General features: G+C 47.9%; 1 protein-coding gene across 3 annotated transcripts in view; it reads right to left on the bottom strand.

Annotated features, from left to right (window-relative positions):
* Nucleotides 1-13,598, bottom strand: part of ERI3 (ERI1 exoribonuclease family member 3) — a 475,972-nt gene that overhangs the window by 360,433 nt on the left and 101,941 nt on the right. For all 3 annotated transcript variants that reach the window (XM_063939468.1, XM_063939466.1, XM_063939467.1), the window contains exon 2: nucleotides 8,064-8,350. In XM_063939468.1, coding sequence (XP_063795538.1) covers nucleotides 8,064-8,321 — 258 coding nt within the window. In that variant the 5' untranslated portion in view covers nucleotides 8,322-8,350. The remainder of the gene's footprint in view (nucleotides 1-8,063; nucleotides 8,351-13,598) is intronic.

Below are 13,598 nucleotides of genomic sequence, written 5' to 3'. Positions count from 1 at the left end.
AAATATCTCTATGCACACTGCCATATTTGCACCTCACACAGGTCTGCGCTGCGCATGCGTGCGCTCTCCCGTGCGTGCGCATACTCGCTGTTGCGGGCACCCGCGGGCGCGCGGTATGTGCATTTACGGTAGAGTTCATGTGTTCGTAGCGTGCGACTCAATCGTTACATATTTTCACCATATAATGTATTTTGTAGATTATGGTCCCTTTGATAGAATCTGAAAGTTTGGTTAATGTAGAATGTTCAGGACAGAGAAATCCCCCTTTGTTTGATACGAAGGGTCAGACAGGAGTAATACAGTGGTGTTTAGTATCCATCGGAAGAGTATTTAATTAGCAATATTCCGGTGTTGGTTTGAAGCGGATTAATCGCTCGTGCGAATAGTTATGGACATAAGAAGTTTATGAACATTTACTGTATTTGCACTTACTTATCCATGCGGCGGGAAACCCAGTTTCCCTCCCACCTGAGCTGTTGGAAATAGTCACAGCCCACCTGTATGAATCAACCTATGACCTTTTGTTATAATGCGAGGAGGAATTCCTGTGTCCAATGAACAATGAGATTGTAGGGACCATTGAATTGTATTGTGTGTGGGGCATAAATAGACAAGCCGATCACATCCAGCTCTCACTCTTCAACGGTTATCATTGCTGAAAATCGGGAGCTGGATGTCCAGAGGCGCATGCGATCGTTTCCTTTGTGCGTAAGTTTTCTCCGCAATCATATTGTCTTTCTTGGTTGTTATGGGCCATATATCTCTCTCTCTCTCTCTTCTCCTCTTTCTCTCATAATCCCTTAAACGTAATAGTATTGTATTGTATTTCATGTGTAGTTATCTGGTTAGGTAGTCTATGTTATATTGTAGTGTATGACTTGTATTGCATTAATTCTTTTGCAAGTATAACATTCATAATATATATATATTAGGCGTTGGACCCTAAGCACGGTATCTGTGTATTTCTTATAGTGTTAAGTATTCTCAGAGCGTCGGTGACGCTCAAACAGCTTTTAAGTTAATAAGGTTAGACTGTGTTGCATCTACACCCTATCTCTACACAAAGGTTTTACAGCATATTACATCGTTTATGGTTTAGATATAAAGGTTTAACATTGTGAGCGTCTGCGCCGCTCGTGATCTCCTCGTGGTCTCGAGCGTCCGCTACGCTGATAGCGTAGCATTACGGTAGTCGCTCACCTATAAGTGTGCCCGATACCAACAGCGTATTCTCGTGAGCGTCTGTATCGCTCGAGCAGCCCGCTCCCGATACAGCGTCCGTTACGCTATAGTGAACCATTACGTTAGTCGGCAGCCAATAGCGTGCCTGCCTGTGATCTCTTTGCCGTGAGCGAACGTGACGCTTGAGCGTCTCGACCACGGCTAAGCGATTGTTACGTAACGAGCGTACCCTTACGGTACTCCATACATAAATAGCGTACAGTGTTCTTAGACCTCATAAAGGGTTTTATATAAGATACATATTTAGCTTTATCAGTCCCCTCCGTACCGCCCCACGTCTCTGTGTCCCCTCCCTACCGCCCTACGTCTCTGTATCCCCACCCTACCGCCCCGCTTCTCTCTATCCCCTCCCTACCGCACCACGTCTCTGTATCCCCTCCCTACCGCCAAACCGTCTTTCTATCCCCTCCGTACCGCCCCGCGTCTCTGTGTCCCCTCCCTACCACCCCACGTCTCTGTATCCCCTCCTCCCTACGCCTCTGTATCTCCACCCTACCGCCCCGCTTCTCTCTATCCCCTCCCTACCGACCCGCGTCTCTCTATCTCCTCCTCCCTACGCCTCTGTATCCCCACCCTACCGCCCCGCTTCTCTATCCCCTCACTACCGCCCCACGTCTCTGTATCCCCTCCCTACCGCCCTGCCTCTCTGTATCCCCTCCCTATCGTCCCACGTCTCTGTATCCCCTCCCTGCCGCCCCACGTCTCTCTATCCCCTCCGTACCACCCCGCGTCTCTCTGTGTCCCCTCCCTACCGCCCCACGTCTCTGTACCCCTCCTCCCTACACCTCTGTATCCCCACCCTACCGCCCCGCTTCTCTCTATCCCCTCGCTACCGACCCGCGTCTCTGTATCCCCTCCCTACCGCCCTGCCTCTCTGTATCCCCTCCCTACCGCCCTGCCTCTCTGTATCCCCTCCCTACCGCCCTGTGCCGCTGTATCCCCTCCCTACCGCCCTGCGTCTCTCTATCTCCTCCCTACCGCCCTGCGTCTCTTCGTCCCCTCCGTACCGCCCCGCGTCTCTCTATCCCCTCCCTACCGCCCCGCGTCCCCTCCCTACCACCCCACGTCTCTCTATCCTCTCCCTACCGCCCCACGTCTCTGTGTTCCCTCCCTACCGCCCGACGTCTCTGTATCCCCTCCTCCCTACGCCTCTGTATCCCCACCCTACCGCCCCGCTTCTCTCTATCCCCTCCCTACCGACCCGCGTATCTGTATCCCCTCCCTACCGCCCTGCCTCTCTGTATCCCCTCCCAACCGCCCGGAATCTCTGTATCCCCTCCCTACCGCCCTGTGCATCTGTATCCCCTCCCTACCGACCCGCGTCTCTCTATCCCCTCCCTACCGCCCCGCATCTCTGTATCCCCTCCCTACCGCCCCCAGCGTCTCTGCATCCCCTCCCTACCGCCCCGCCTCTCTCTAGCCCCTCCCTACCGCCCGCGTCTCTCTATCCCCTCCCTACCGCCCCCCGTCTCTCTATCCCCTCCCTACCGCCCCGCGTCTCTCTATCCCCTCCCTACCGCCCCGCGTCTCTCTATCCCCTCCCTACCGCCCCGCGTCTCTCTATCCCCTTCCTACCGCCCCGCGTCTCTGCATCCCCTCCCTACCGCCCCGCGTCTCAGTGTCCCCTCCCTACCCCCCTGTGTCCCATACAGGGTCCATACCACCGGCTCCTGGATAACTCCCTGACAAACCCTCACCAGGAGGACAGGAGCCATAACCCCCTGCGGTGCCCCCGTAGCTACCAGTATATCGGTGATGCTTCGCTGTGCCGCCTCCTCCCTATCCCTCACACTGCACCTGAGGGGGGCGCGCACATAGTGCATGCAGATGGGACTGGTGCACCTGCGGCCGCGTGGAGACATTGCGTGCGTAACATGTCCGCGTTGCTACACTGAAGGATGGTACGGTGTAGAGAGAGGACACAGCTGCCCCTGCTCCGCATTGTACCAGCACTCCCCTCTGTGTCTAATGACACCATTTACCTCTTCATGCGGGTATGTCTATATCACATACTTCCTTATCCGTGTCCTATATATTGTTACACATAACATCACATAGTTATAGGTCCCGCACCCCCCCCCACCTGCATCCACCTCCCCGTCCACTCGCAACATCTACATACTCCCTGCCCCCCCCCGCAACATTCTGTACATCGTGCCCTGCAGGCACTGTTCACGCCGTCGCAAGGGGCTACGCCCCCTTCACCATTGGAAGCACTTTCGTCTTGCAATATTTAAACACTAACAAACCTAGGAATGCAGGTAATACTCCATATAATACAAATATTGAACCCCAGCAAGGCGTGCAGGAGTTAAGGGGGCGTAGCCCCTTTCGACGGTGTGAAGAGCGCCCGTAGGGCGCGATGAAGCGCCTAGTTTTAAAATATAAACACAATTTATTCACAAACAATAATGTTAATATTAATAACCTCCTGGAGGTTAGCAGTTATAATTATAAAAATAACTGGTGTACAATACACCAATGTTAAAAAATTCCTCCAACAAATAACATTCACTGATGCTATCTTATAAGAAAACCTGCACTGTAAATCACCTCCAAAAGATGTGACATAAATGAATAGTATATTACCAGGTGAATTGTACCCACAACAAGATATCTGAATGTATAGGCTCCCTATAAATAGATGACAAGCAGGACTTCCCACACTGTATGTAACAACGTGGCCAGTTGATCTCTGTACCACCGGGAACCACCCACAGCGGTAATGGGTAGCAGCGGTTTACCAGCGGCTACGCTTAGGGCCCAGTGGCTCACTTTGCTTGCCACAGGTTATATTTCCACTCTGTTGTTGGCATGGTCCCACCAACTGAGTGGGAATACCCAGCGGATGTCGGGATTCCGGCTGCCGATATTTCACCGGCTGTCAGGATTCCAACATCTCTGTCTCTTGAACGCCGGGATCCCGGCAGCCAGCATTTTAACTGCATCCCGGCTAAACATGTGTGTATAAAGTATGCTTCAAGGTACAGACTTCCTCCTGCTTGGTGCTAGCACTGCCTCTTGAATTTCGGTGTTTTTAATCACTACAGGTCCTGCTTTGCTGTCTACATATTAGAGAGCATTATGATGATCCATTATGATCTACTATTATGTCTTTGATAAATGGACATAGGCCCTCATTCCGAGTTGTTCGCTCGCAAGCTGCTTTTAGCAGCATTGCACACGCTAAGCCGCCGCCTACTGGGAGTGAATCTTAGCTTATCAAAATTGCGAACGAAAGGTTAGCAGAATTGCGAATAGACACTTCTTAGCAGTTTCTGAGTAGCTCCGCACTTACTCGGCAACTGTGATCAGTTCAGTCAGTTTCGTCCTGGTTTGACGTCACAAACACACCCAGCGTTCGCCCAGACACTCCCTCGTTTCTTCAGACACTCCCGCGTTTTTCCCAGAAACGGCAGCGTTTTTTCACACACACCCATAAAACGGCCAATTCCGCCCAGAAACACCCACTTCCTGTCAATCACATTACGATCACCAGAACGAAGAAAAAAACCTCGTAATGCCGTGAGTAAAATTCCTAACTGCATAGCAAATTTACTTGGCGCAGTCGCACTGCGGACATTGCGCATGCGCATTAGCGACTAATCGCTCCATTGCGGGAAAAAAATAACGAGCGAACAACTCGGAATGACCACCATATTGGGCCGATTCAATTGTTTATCCCCGCAGCTACCACCAGGGGGCGCAAAACAGAGCAATTCAATTGTTGCTCCGCGGGGGCTGACATTTTTTTCTCACAGCCTCCTGAGGTGCGAGAAAAAAAAAGTGTTGGAAACTCGGCAAAGCAGGGAGTTTAGATGGGTTTAGCCGGCTAAACCAGATCTGCTTGGGCACGACATGTACGATGTGCATGGGTGCCCAAACACAACTGAATAGGGACCAAAAAAAAAGTCCCATTTAGACAGGATTTTTAGACACCCAAAACAACTAAATTGGCCCCAATGTGTTAGTACTAGTAATGTTAGGGACACATCTGATGGGGCCACCTTGAGGGCTAACATGTTTGGCCAAATACAAAGCTATTGTCAATTACCAAGCTATGTCAATTATCCCATGTTATTTGCAGAGTTTAACGGTATATCTGTTTTGAATATCAGTGTTCCTAAGGCCTGATTCAGGATTGTTAGAAAAGCAAAAAAAGCACACACCTGAGCAAAACCATGTGCGCTGCAAGTATGGCAGACGTAACATGTGCAGAGAGAGTTAAAGTAGATTTGGGTGGGTTATTTTGTTTCTGTGCAGGGTAAATACTGGCTGCTTTATTTTTACACTGCAATTTAGAGTTCAGTTTGAACACACCCCATCCAAATCTAACTCTCTCTGCACATGTTATGTCTGCCCCCACTGCAGCACAGCATGGCATTGCCCAGTTGTGTACTTTTTTGCTTTGGCAACAAAGCTGAATCTGGCCCTTAGTGCGTAGCGAGTACTCCAGCATCTTTTTCCTGCATTTTCCCAGTGTTGGACATGGCCTTTTAACACAAAGCATTATGGTTCCATCATATTCCTTGTTTGCTCCTATATACAGTATACCACTTCACTTTTATCTCATGTTACAGGCCTGAACAACGGATTTAAACATCAAACTGAAAGACACAGATACCTCATACTAAAATCTGACAGCCTCAGTACTAGACGTGTACCCCAGAAATTTCCCAAGGTCCATAAAGCCTCTGGAATGAATTAAAGTAAAGTAGCAGCCATACTCCTCTACCAGTACCCAAAATCAAATTCAATCAAAGACCATGGTAATATGTAACAGCCTGTGATTTGCAGATATAGGCGAGTCTAACTGGTATTTTAAAAGGGCAATCATTTAAAATGCGAAACCTTTTAAAGCATCATACACACATTTACCCCCCATAGGGAAAACTTCCGCCATAGGTCCACACGGAGCGATTTTGACTGAGCAATTTACCTTGAACTGGCAGTAGGCAATTTTGACTATCTTTACCAGCGATTTTGACTAACTGTGCAAGCAATTTTGGCTATTTGCCGATTTTGACTAAGGGGGTCATTCCGAGTTGTTCACTAGCAGATTTTGGTTGCTGCGCAGCAATCAGGTAAAAAATCGGCACTTCTGAGCATGCGTATGCGGCGCAATGCGCACGCGCATCGTACTATTACAACGAACGATGTAGTTTCACACAAGGACTAGCGAAGCTTTTCAGTCGCAATGCTGGCCGCAGAGTGATTGACAGGAAGAGGGCGTTTCTGGGTGTTAACTGACCGTTTTCAGGGAGTGTTTGCAAAAACGCAGGCGTGCCAGGAAAAACGCAGGCGTGGCTGTGCTAACGCAGGGCGTGTTCGTGACGTCAAAACAGGAACTGAATAGTCTGAAGTGATCGCAAGCGCTGAGTAGGTCTGGAGCTACTCTGAAACTGCACAAAAATTTTTTGTAGCCGCTCTGCGATCCTTTCGTTCGCACTTCTGCTAAGCTAATATACACTCCCAGCGGGAGGCGGCATAGCGCTTGTACGGCTGCTAAAAACTGCTAGCGAGCAAACAACTCGGAATGACCCCCCAAATCATTTAAATAGGGGGATGCTTTTACTTTTCCAGCGACCTAGTCAAAATTTACTTGCCTGCACAGTCTATTTTTCCCAGCGATAGCGACCTGGTGGGAAAGCGCATCCCTATCGCTCGCTGTGTACACACGGAGCAATATGCACTAACTTTCTTAGCGATTTTCACTATATAGTCAAAACCGCTGAGCCATATCGATCCGTGAGTACACACCTTTACAGTATAGGGTTCTCCACAAGGCAAAAGCATTCTATTCAACTGTTATGCTCTAGACCAAATGCAAACCTCATTCTCTCAGGGAGCTGCAGACAAAGGGGGCCATTCCGACCCGTTTGCATGCAGCGGTTCTTCGCTGCGGTGTGAACGGGTCGAGACTGCAGCTGCGTGGTGCTAGCAAAGCGAACTCGCGACGTTGCCTGGTGATGGTCGTCGCCGGGCAGCGACGCCGCCAGCGCTCAAAGTGATCGCAGCTGCAATCGCAAGAAGATTGACGGCGGGGAGGCGTTCCGGGGCGTCTATACACCATTTTCCGGGCGTGGAGATTCATACGCAGGGGTGTCCAGGCGTTTGGAGGGCGGATGTCTGACGTCAATCCCGGGACCTTCGTCGCTGGATCCGTCGCACAGGGTTAGTAGGTCTGACCCTGGTCTTGTTTTGCAGGAAAAAAAATTTAGCATAGCAGGGCTGCACAAGCGATCGCAGCCCTGCTATGATAAAATACACTCCGCCATAGGCGGCGTCAATTTGATTGAACGAGCAGCAAAAAGTTGCTACGTGCGATCAACTCAGAATGACCACCAAAGTGGCTACACAACCAACACCATCAATTCTGATGGCAGGAAGTCTCCATTACACACGATGCATACTACAGTACATCATATGGATAAACAATATACATTCTACTCACATTCTCATTACGTCTATAGCAAGAGTGTCTAGATGTTCTCAAACACAATAGAACAGTGTAAACTATGTGAACACAGCTGGAAACCATCGTCTGATCGCAGACTGATTAAAGGGCTGATACTGTGTGAATGGCAACTTCATGTGTTATGACGGAGTTTATATTTGCCCACAAAGAGAAAAACTCGGCAAAAGTTTTAAGTGGTATGTCACAATATACAATCATTTATTCCTTTTATTGTGCCAAGAGAGACACGATCGTACTTATGTACTACAAATATGTATTTGGAATAAATGACAACAATTTAAACGGTTTGCTAACACATTGATGAAGGACAGAGAGATGATTCCTATTTATCTCACCACTGTACCTGAGGATGGATCTGAGGTTTGTCGCAGGTCGCCTCAAAATCCAGCACTAAGAAGTAATGGTATCTCTGTGGAGGGAAGGAGGTCATCGCGGCCACTGACGCCCCGAACCCCTGGCAGCCCAGCTTTCTGTTGAGCATTGGGTCGGATCCTTTCTCAGCGCTGAGGACAGAGAATGGGTCGGAGGTTGTAGAACCCAGAGATCTGTAGAGCAGTAGCGAGGGAAGTCTTGGTGGCCGGATGAGGGACAATAACTGCATTGAATCCCCTGCTGCATTTACATGGAAACCTGTGGGCAAAATAAGAGCAAAGTAAGACTGTGAAATAGTAGCATTACATAGAAACATAGAATTTGACGGCAGATAAGAACCACTTGGCCCACGCAAGTCTGCCCCTTTTTTATCCTTTAGGTTATCAACCCTTTTTGAATTTTAATTCTTTGTAAGGACATTCATATGCCTATACCAAGCATGTTTAAATTGCTCTACTGTCTTAGCCTCTACCACCTCTGATGGGAGGCTATTCCACTTGTCCACTACCCTTTCTGTGAAGTAATTTTTCCTTAAATTTCCCCTGAACCTCCCCCCCTCCAGTTTCAGTGCATGTCCTCGAGTTCTAATACTTCTTTTCCTTTGAAGAATGTTTCCCTCCTGAACTTTGTTAAAACCCTTGATATATTTGGAAGTTTCTATCATGTCCCCCCTTTCCCTTCTCTCCTCCAAACTATACATGTTAAGATCTTTTAGCCTTTCCGGGTAAGTTTTGTGATGTAGGCCATGCACCATTTTAGTTGCCCTTCTTTGTACACTCTCTAATGTATTTATATCCTTCTGGAGATATGGTCTCCAGAACTGGACACAGTATTCCAGATGGGGCCGCACTAATGACCTATACAGTGGCATTATCACTTCTTTTTTCCTGCTACTGATTCCTCTCCCTATGCAACCAAGCATCTGACTTGCCTTTCTCATTGCTTTGTTACATGGGATCTGGTCTGAAGATTGACACTGTCTAGGTCGACAATGTTAGGTCGACCACTATAACGTGAACTCATGTCGACTTTTTGACCTGTCGACCTAGCACATGTCGACCTAGAAACCCTGTCGACCTTCAGGCCCTGTCGACCTAGTGACTGTCGACCTATAGTGGTTGACCTAAACATTACCGACCTAGACACTGTCGATTTGATGATCCACACCCTGTTACATTGCTTTCCTGCCTTTAATTCACCTGAAATAGTGACGCCTAAATCCCTTTCCTACTCAGTAGTTTCCATTATAGTACCCTTGATACTATATTTAGCCTTTGGGTTTTTGAGACCCAAGTGCATGATTTTGCATTTTTTAGCATTAAACTGTAGTTGCCACGTTCTTGACCATTTCTCAAGCCTAGCTAGCATTGCGGCTCACTGCTTAAACCACGGATGAACAGGCTGTCATCACAAAATAATCCTACCAATGTTCTAATCAATGCACAGACTGTGGAATAGGTGAAATACACAGAGACTCACTAACATAACAATCTGGTTAGGAGACCACAGAATACGGCGTTCATTATTTTTGTTTTTTAAAACTTTTTCTACTTCATTCTTTTTTTCATCTGCAACATCAAAAAACACACAAAAGGAGGACGGGTTGCTTCAGAATAATGCAATAAAGAAATAAATAAAATAAGACACACAGGTGCGTCCTGCACCACAGACCAGATTGTACTGTAGGTCCATTCTTTTATTTTTTTGTTTGTGTATATTTTCTGTGCCTCGAGAATACTGGATGCAATGAAGCACTTCTTTGTACTCTATATCCTACAATAACAAACAACAAATGTGCTCAAAAACTATTTTAAAAATAGAAGTGCAATAGTATAAACGTGCTGTAACCTATAGCAACCACTCCCACATTACATTTACTCAGATTTTCATTACACCCAATAATAGCGTTGGTTGTTATGGGTTACTGCACATTTACACTGAATATTCACATTTATCAATGACCATTGTGTTCATTAGTTTTCCAAACAGGTCACAATAATTTTCTTTAATATTAAAGTAAAAATAAGAATTTACTTACCGATAATTCTATTTCTCGGAGTCCGTAGTGGATGCTGGGGTTCCTGAAAGGACCATGGGGGGATAGCGGCTCCGCAGGAGACCGGGCACAAAAAGTAAAGCTTTAGGATCAGGTGGTGTGCACTGGCTCCTCCCCCTATGACCCTCCTCCAAGCCTCAGTTAGGTACTGTGCCCGGACGAGCGTACACAATAAGGAAGGATTTATGAATCCCGGGTAAGACTCATACCAGCCACACCAATCACACTGTACAACCTGTGATCTGAACCCAGTTAACAGTATGATAACAGCGGAGCCTCTGAAAAGATGGCTCACAACAATAACAACCCGATTTTTGTAACTATGTACAAGTAATGCAGATAATCCGCACTTGGGATGGGCGCCCAGCATCCACTACGGACTCCGAGAAATAGAATTATCGGTAAGTAAATTCTTATTTTCTCTATCGTCCTAGTGGATGCTGGGGTTCCTGAAAGGACCATGGGGATTATACCAAAGCTCCCAAACGGGCGGGAGAGTGCGGATGACTCTGCAGCACCGAATGAGAGAACTCCAGGTCCTCCTTAGCCAGGGTATCAAATTTGTAGGATTTTACAAACGTGTTTGCCCCTGACTAAATAGCCGCTCGGCAAAGTTGTAAAGCCGAGACCCCTCGGGCAGCCGCCCAAGATGAGCCCACCTTCCTTGTGGAATGGGCATTTACATATTTTGGCTGTGGCAGGCCTGCCACAGAATGTGCAAGCTGAATTGTATTACACATCCAACTAGCAAAAGTCTGCTTAAAAGCAAGAGCACCCAGTTTGTTGGGTGCATACAGGATAACAGCAAGTCAGTTTTCCTGACTCCAGCCGTCCTGGAACCTATATTTTCAGGGCCCTGACCACATCTAGCAACTTGGAGTCCTCCAAGTCCCTAGTAGGCGCAAGACACCACAATAAGCTGGTTCAGGTGAAACACTGACACCACCTTAGGGAGAGAACTGGGGACGAGTCCGCAGCTCTGCCCTGTCCGAATGGACAAACAGATATGGGCTTTTTTGAGAAAAAAAAAACCACCAATTTGACACTCGCCTGGTCCAGGCCAGGTCCAAGAGCATGTTCACTTTTCATGTGAGATGCTTCAAATCCACAGATTTGACTGGTTTTAAACCAATGTGTTTTGAGGAATCCCAGAACTACGTTGAGATCCCACAGTGCCACTGGAGGCACAAAAGGGGGTTGTATATGCAATACTCCCTTGACAAACTTCTGGACTTCAGGAACTGAAGCCAATTCTTTCTGGAAGAAAAATCGACAGGGCCGAAATTTGAACCTTAATGGACCCCAATTTGAGGCCCATAGACACTCCTGTTTGCAAGAAATGCAGGAATCGACCGAGTTGAAATTTCTTCGTGGGGCCTTCCTGGCCTCACACCACGCAACATATTTTCGCCACATGTGGTGATAATGTTGTGCGGTCACCTCCTTTCTGGCTTTAACCAGGGTAGGAATGACCTCTTCCTGAATGCCTTTTCCCTTAGGATCCGGCGTTCCACCGCCATGCCGTCAAACGCAGCTGCGGTAAGTCTTGGAACAGACATGGTACTTGCTGAAACAAGTCCCTTCTTAGCGGCAGAGGCCATAAGTCCTCTGTGAGCATCTCTTGAAGTTCCGGGTACCAAGTCCTTCTTGGCCAATCCGGAGCCATGAGTATAGTTCTTACTCCTCTACGTCTTATAATTCTCAGTACCTTAGGTATGAAAAGCAGAGGATGGAACACATACACCGACTGGTACACCCACGGTGTTACCAGAACGTCCACAGCTATTGCCTGAGGGTCTCTTAACCTGGCGCAATACCTGTCCCGTTTTTTGTTCAGACGGGACGCCATCATGTCCACCTTTGGTAATTCCCAACGGTTTACAATTATGTGGAAAACTTCCCCATGAAGTTCCCACTCTGCCGGGTGGAGGTCGTGCCTACTGAGGAAGTCTGCTTCCCAGTTTCCATTCCCGGAATGAAACACTGCTGACAGTGCTATCACATGATTTTCCGCCCAGCGAAAAGTCCTTGCAGTTTTTGCCACTGCCCTCCTGCTTCTTGTGCCGCCCTGTCTATTTACGTGGGCGACTGCCGTGATGTTTTATCCCACTGGATCAATACCGGTTGACCTTGAAGCAGAGGTCTTGCTAAGCTTAGAGCATTATAAATTTACCCTTAGCTATATTTATGTGGAGAAAAATCTCCAGACTTGATCACACTCCCTGGAAATTTTTTCCTTGTGTGACTGCTCCCCAGCCTCTCGGGCTGGCCTCCGTGGTCACCAACATCCAAAACTGAATGCCGAATCTGCTGCCCTCTAGAAGATGAGCACTCTGTAACCACCACAGGAGAGACACCCTTGTCCTTGGATATAGGGTTATCCGCTGATGCATCTGAAGATGCGATCCGGACCATTTGTCCAGCAGATCCCACTGAAAAGTTCTTGCATGAAATCTGCCGACTGGAATTGCTTCGAAGGAAGTCACCATTTTTTTACCATGGCCCTTGTGCAATGATGCACTGATTTTAGGAGGTTCCTGACTAGCTCGGATAACTCCCTGGCTTTCTCTTCCGGGAGAAACACCTTTTTCTGGACTGTGTCCAGAATCATCCCTAAGCACAGGAGACTTGTTGTCGGGATCAGCTGCGATTTTGGAATATTTAGAATCCACCCCTGCTGTTGTAACAGTATCCGAGATAGTGCTACTCCGACCTCCAACTGTTCCCTGGACTTTGCCCTTATCAGGAGATCGTCCAAGTAAGGGATAATTAAGACGCCTTTTCTTCGAAGAAGAACCATCATTTCGGCCATTACCTTGGTAAAGACCCGGGGTGCCGTAGACAATCCAAACGGCAGCGTCTGAAACTGATAGTGACAGTTCTGTACCACGAACCTGAGGTACCCTTAGTGATAAGGGCAAATTTGGGACATGGAGGTAAGCATCCCTGATGTCTCGGGACACCAGATAGTCCCCTTCTTCCCGGTTCGTTATCACTGCTCTGAGTGACTCCATCTTGATTTGAACCTTTGTAAGTGTTCAAATTTTTTTAGATTTAGAATAGGTCTCACCTAGCCTTCTGGCTTCAGTACCACAATATAGTGTGGAATAATACCCCCTTTTCTTGTTGTAGGAGGGGTAATTTAATTATCACCTGCTGGGAATACAGCTCGTGAATTTTTTTTTTCATACTGCCTCCTTGTCGGAGGGAGACCTTGGTAAAGCAGACTTCAGGAGCCTGCGCAGGGGAAACGTCTCGACATTCCAAACTGTACCCCTGGGATACTACTTGTAGGATCCCGGGGTCCTGTATGGTCTCAGCGTCATGCTGAGAGCTTGTCAGAAGCGGTGGAACGCTTCTGTTCCTGGGAATGGGCTGCCTGCTGCAGTCTTCTTCCCTTTCCTCTATCCCTGGGCAGATATGACTCTTATAGGGACGAAAGGACTGAAG

This window comes from Pseudophryne corroboree, chromosome 9 (assembly GCF_028390025.1).
Source record: "Pseudophryne corroboree isolate aPseCor3 chromosome 9, aPseCor3.hap2, whole genome shotgun sequence".
NCBI classification, from domain to species: Eukaryota; Metazoa; Chordata; class Amphibia; order Anura; family Myobatrachidae; genus Pseudophryne; species Pseudophryne corroboree.
Note: the sequence above shows the minus strand (reverse complement) of the source record. Positions and strands in the feature narration are given on the sequence as shown.